Source organism: Bacillus rossius, chromosome 15, assembly GCF_032445375.1.
Source record: "Bacillus rossius redtenbacheri isolate Brsri chromosome 15, Brsri_v3, whole genome shotgun sequence".
Lineage (NCBI taxonomy): Eukaryota > Metazoa > Arthropoda > Insecta > Phasmatodea > Bacillidae > Bacillus > Bacillus rossius.
The window spans coordinates 35,717,112-35,723,111 of record NC_086342.1 but is presented as its reverse complement, the minus strand read 5'-3'; the positions used below and the strand labels follow the sequence as shown (position 1 = coordinate 35,723,111).

General features: G+C 38.5%; 1 protein-coding gene across 1 annotated transcript in view; it reads right to left on the bottom strand.

Moving 5' to 3' along the window:
- Window positions 1-2,766: 2,766 nt before the first annotated feature.
- Window positions 2,767-6,000, bottom strand: part of LOC134539219 (uncharacterized) — a 134,434-nt gene continuing 131,200 nt past the window's right edge. The window contains exon 5 of the mRNA XM_063381006.1: window positions 2,767-3,530. Within this exon, the coding sequence (XP_063237076.1) occupies window positions 3,352-3,530 (179 nt within the window). The 3' untranslated portion in view covers window positions 2,767-3,351. The remainder of the gene's footprint in view (window positions 3,531-6,000) is intronic.

Sequence of the window (6,000 nt, the reverse complement as noted above, 5' to 3'; positions counted from 1 at the left end):
CATTTGCTCATGATGCACGAAGACATGAGCGGAGCAAATGCACGAAGAATCCATCTCGCATGAAGTTTCGATGTGATGTGTGTCATGAATGGTTTACTAGAATTGATAATTTGCGACGACATGCGAAAAACTGTAAAGGTGAAGTCCGTGTGCCTACTGCTGAACTACCTGCAGAAATTTCGACTCCTCGGTTTAGGTTGAAGGCTCGTGAGCGTACAAGCAAGAAAACCGATGTGCAGAAACCGATTGGTATGACGTCTGAAACAGGAAAATAAACCTAAGACTGTGTTCGGCGCATTACAAGTGAACGATAATGGCTTCTACTTGGCGCAGTCTGCATTTCGTGGAACATTGAAGGACTACTATTATTTAAATACGTTAGGTAAGTCTTAAGACATTTGTAATTTTCTTGATGATATCAGAGAGGACATAATCAATCAGCTTACTGATGATGTAGCAACAAACGGACCTTTGAAATATAACTTGTGGTTGGACTGTTTATATGGAAAGCCATATCCGTTCGATGACAAAGTGAAGAAGTGTGCATTCAAGACATAGGCTGCAGTAATTTACAGTTCTAACGATGTGAAGCAAACTGTTAAAAACGGTATCCAGAAACTCTGTCAAGAAGAGGTGGACTATGTCTGTAAAGGTTCTGGCTGGACTCTGTCTAGTATAAACCGATTGGAGCTAAGAATTAGTCATTTCACACCGCTGCGGAACTAAATGATTATAAGATTGCTGGCTTTCGCAAATGATCCTGTAGTAGAATAGAAATTATGTAATAAATATTATGTTTGTAAAAGAACTTGTGGTGTTTAATTCCTCGAACCTGTTACTATTATGTTAAATTGATGTTATATTTAATTTTTTTTGCATCGTCCTAGATCGTACCAAGGACCTTAGTCGACCTAATCGATTAGTATATAGATTACAAATTTATTTAATGAATTTTGGAATTTTTCCCGAATTTCTAGCTAAATAATTATGGATTTTCAAGATGGCGTCCAAATGACAAGATGTCGGGTGTCACAGCAATAATAAATGATTACTGCACTCTAGCGGATAAGAATTAAACTAACATGGCGTCAGCGCACTCTCGCCGACGATACACTGATTTTGGCTTCCAGCAGACGAGGACAAGATGGCGGACATGACGTCATACTACCTGACGATATATATATGCTTTTGAAAAAAAAGTGGAGGGAGTCAGTATGCCTGCAGCCACCGCGGGGGAAGGATCGGTCGCCATTTTTATTTTTTTTGCACTTGTCGGGTTTGATCCGAGGACTCCGAGCTCCGTGTCGTAAATGTTTGTTTTTTAAATATTTTATTAAAAATTTTATTATTTAATTTTTTTATAATTTTTAAATTTTTTTCATTAAAATCGGATAATAAATTTAAAGATGGCGGCCGTAACGGAAATTGTAACGGTGACGTCATAATTCAAAATGGCGGATAACACAATGCCGGAATCTTCGAGAAAACGAAATGACGTCATCCAAGATGGTGGATTCAAGATGGCCGTCGGGGTCAAGGTCAAAGGTCAAGGTCACATCCTGATAGAGGCTTAACTGAGGCTTGAGTTAAGGATGCTTAAGCCTCTATTAGGACATTTCTAGCCGTTGGGATTTTTAAGGACTAAAACGGGAAATTTTCCCTCGAAACGGGAATTTTTCCCTCGAAAACGGGAAATTTTTTCTTAAAACGGGAATTTTTGAGTCATTTTGAGTCATTTTTGAGGATTTTTGAGGAATTTTTGCCGCCGTGACGTCACAAATCCAAGATGGCGGACACCGACACCACCACCACCGCCTGGCGCCTGTTTCAGGAAATACTTTCCTATACTACTCATAGGTTTATAAAAACAAGTATTTAAAAACGTTTGGATGCAACGTTGTGTCAAAATTTTAAAGCAAACGGTGAATAACTTTCTCAGATTTAAGATTCTGAATGAAGGAACATTTACTTAAATATATACTGGATTAAAATTTGTAATGCTATTGGGCTGCAGCAGTAAGAGTTTGCAAAAATTTTTTTCCAAACAATATGTTTGCATAATCATTAACTACACCAAAAGGGAGAAAATAGGGCGCTTAGATGCACTAAATGGTAAATTTACAAGTACACAATTTCGATTGATTATAACTCAAATTTTCAGTGACAGATTAGAAAGAATGACCACTCAAGAAGTATTTTACTTATTCTTTAAAAATCTGTTTCAAAAGCACATTGCCTTGAAAATGTCTAGGAAGGCATTTTATTATTAAGTCAGCCAATGGCATATGTAGAAGGTTTTATTTATTGTATTGTGCTTATGAATTTTATTCATAATACTGTACTAAGCATCATAGTGATCTAAATAAACATAGTGATCTAATGTACCATTCATGTCCAGTTTTTCTGTAAAAAGTAATGTATGAAGAAATGATTACAGATACTGCTGTTGAACTCTTTTCCTCAGTTGCAATTTACCAGACATGTGCAATCCAACAAAAATTTTCAAGTTAGAGAGCTTTTAGTGGGAACATCAAAATGTTAAAAATATAGTTCTCAATAGGTCTTTAAGTTTAACACATTAGTTACTAGAAATTTCCTGACATTAGTTTATTTGATGCACTTAAAGACAATTTTTTTAAAAAACCATAACAAATATTGGTTATCAGATTGGTAAAATATTAATTTTCTAATCCTCTAACAGGGTTCTTCAGTATTAAGCCATCACTAATTGAAATTGTTCATATTACAATTTACTGTTTAAAATTCTTTTCAGTACAAACTAATTTTATTATTTGTGCAGAATTTAAATTTTACATTATCTTTATGCATGTTACAAAAATTCATTACAATGTTAATACATACAAAAATTTCAGTTGTTCATCAACTGTTTACATTTTACATACAGATGGAAGCAAAACTTACAACAATTAATATTTTAATCAATTATCAAGTGTTTACAATAACTGAAACTGTATAATAGCTTTTTTTTTTCTCTTCTAAGTATTTTTCCTATTAGACTTGTTGTTTGACACTTGAGTAATGTCATGCAAACACCTTATAATTTTCTTTGATTAAAAAATATATATATATTTTTGGCATATACGGATACAAGATCACAGTTGTACAAAAACGCTTGGTAATGTGTCTGACTATAAATAAATTATCAATTATGTATTAAATATTTTTTCAATGATTATTTTTTTCATTTCCGTAAAAAAGCTTATTTGAATTTTTTGTTCCCCCGTAATGGAGACAAAAGCTGGATGGATGATCGTTATTCGCAGGACGTTACAAACGGTATAAAAATATAGGTCGCGGCGCGGCGTGACTGGTGTGGAGGCGTGCGCGGGCCTAGACGGGCGAAGCGAGCTGGAAGTACTGGAAGTTCATCTCCTCTGCGAACACGGCGCTGTCGTCGCCCGCGCCCAGGCCCAGCGACATGGGCGTCAGGTCGGTGATGAAGAAGGGCGCGCCCAGGCCGTCCGACTCCAGGGACAGGCCGGCGTCGCGCACCGCCGAGTTCAGCAGGTCTGCCAACAAGCACGGTCCAAGTGCGGTTCCCCACCGCCTGCCTGCGCGCAGGTAACACATCTGAGTATACGAGCATGTGCATGTGCTGAGGGTTACGTTTCCATATTTCGTTTTTAAACTGTATTTTTGACGTGATGAGATCTTATACATCGATGAACGCCGGCTGCACGCACGGAAAAAGCATGACTCATTGTCACGTTCCGCCTGAGCCGAGCCTCAAGAACCGGCCAAACACCGTGCGAGAAAATCTTCTATAATATCAAACAGGTTAAGGACGGGCTTTTTAAAAGCCGCAATTTAATTTTTTTTTTATTTATTTGTCCAATTTCGTCATTTCAAATTAACAATTTATTGACATTGTTTTGATTCCAGTTTATTTATGTAACTAATTGTTCGTGATTATATTTGAACAAATTATTTAAATTATATTTGCAAAAACTGTAAATAATATTTTAAAATTAAAAAGTATGCAATTTTTCATCAATGTTTTCTTATGACGTTATCACGAAAAATTATCGTCCGTAAACGACTTTACAGACAACCCCTTTTTTTTTAAGAAGTAAAAAGGGCTAAATTGCTTGTTTTCATAATAATTTTTAGCCACGGAACAACCGGCACATACTCTTGAAAGCGCTCACGGGACTTGCAATACACCTTTATCTTCATTTCTCTACCATGTAACGTTGTGTTGCCTCTCAAATGTCCTACGCCTGACAAGAAGACTGCACGCTAGTCCACAGCCTTGCGCACATACCGCACTAGAAGCACCAGCGAGCATCACACTTATCATTATGTCTCACTAACACACATGCTAGGTGAAATCCTTAAGGCTAAAAACTCAAGGTTTCCCTCAGAAGCAAAAAAGGCAATATAACTACATTATGAAGTTTCCAATACCCTCAACAGACAGCGTAAACTGTCAATTTGGACAGTTAGATTTTACACTGCATTATCGCAAAGAAAATGAAGGAGAGTGGAAATTAAAAAAAAAATGTAACTTTCTGATGTATAGTAAAACAATTTTTTGTTGCCACCATCATATATAAATGGATTTATAAAATAATTAATCTGAAGTAAGTATGGTTATAATGTTGAGTTTAAAATTTAATCATTGACAAAATTTCATATATTTTCTGCACTAAACTTAATCACTCACGTCCGACACCTAGCGACGGCAGCTGAACTTGCACAATGTAATTCATTTTCATGTGCTAAATACATTATTTTTATATTTTTTAAAGTTTTAATATTGTTACGAACGTGAGCAAGGCCGCGTCACGCGCAGGTGCAGAGCTAGCTGGGCTGACATCACATGCCGCCGTAACATAATATGTGCCGTGCGCACCTGGGTCGCCGCTTCCCCTCCCTCCAGCCCTCAGCTCCCCGCGTGGCGCTGTTAGTTTGACATCCGAAACCTGACAATTACGGAGTTACGCGAGCCACCGACACGTGTTTCGAGAGATTTCTGCCGTCGTGTCGGCGCGGAATGACGCGACTGGCCCCAGCCGCGCTTGTGGGTTCTAGAAATGGCGTCTGTGATATATAAGACGAGGACGCCGGCCTGAGAGTTGAGAGAGAGTTCAGGCGGGAGCTTTCCCGCGACGGAGTTTCCGGGGCGATAGTGCCGCGGGTGCGGAAGAGTGGCGAAGCCTTGGAGTCAGGGAGTGAGTGAGTGGAGTCGGGAGTTTTCTCGCGGCGGAGTTTCCGGGCGATAGAGCAGTGAAGTCCCTGGACGAAGGTTCCAGGGCGGAGAGTTCAATTCCGGGAGATAGTGTCGCGGGCGCGGCGGAGTCCCGAGCGAAGTTCCGAGCGAGGCGTCGGGTGGATCCTCGGCTAAGGCAAGTGCGTCGGTGGCGGCAGAGTGCGGTGACGGAGTCCCGCGGCGGAGATCCACGAGGGATGCTGCGGCGAGAGTTGCGCCAGAGGTGCGGCCCAGTGAGATGTGTGGTGTGTGAAAACGTGTGACTGAGGAAGCAACATTATTTTTTAAGTGCAATTGATTATTTGCCATTTTAGAAGATTAATTGTAAGTGACATAAGTAGTGGCCATCAATAAAACTGTGCAGTGTAATAAAATCTTTAATTGGACTATCCTTTACGAATCTGCGGTAAATCATAACAATATAAATATAAATAAATTATGTATATATTTGATGATATGTTGCTACAGTTTCATTCTGCAACCATATTGGAAATTCTCTGCAAATAAACAGTTATGCTGGATCTTAGATGTAAGTACGATTTAGTTTTAGAATTTTTATATTATGATATTTTAGCATATTATGGCTTAATTGAATTATTATTGAATTGATTAGAAACTTTATACTTTTATTTACAATATTTAAGACAGTGTTTTTATTCCTTGCTAAGTAATTTATAGTAAAAATATTGGTGTCTTCCAATAAGCGAGGTCCCCTACTTTGAGATTTGAGGCAGGCATCTCTCTGGAGGTTGTGGCTTGTGTCCGAA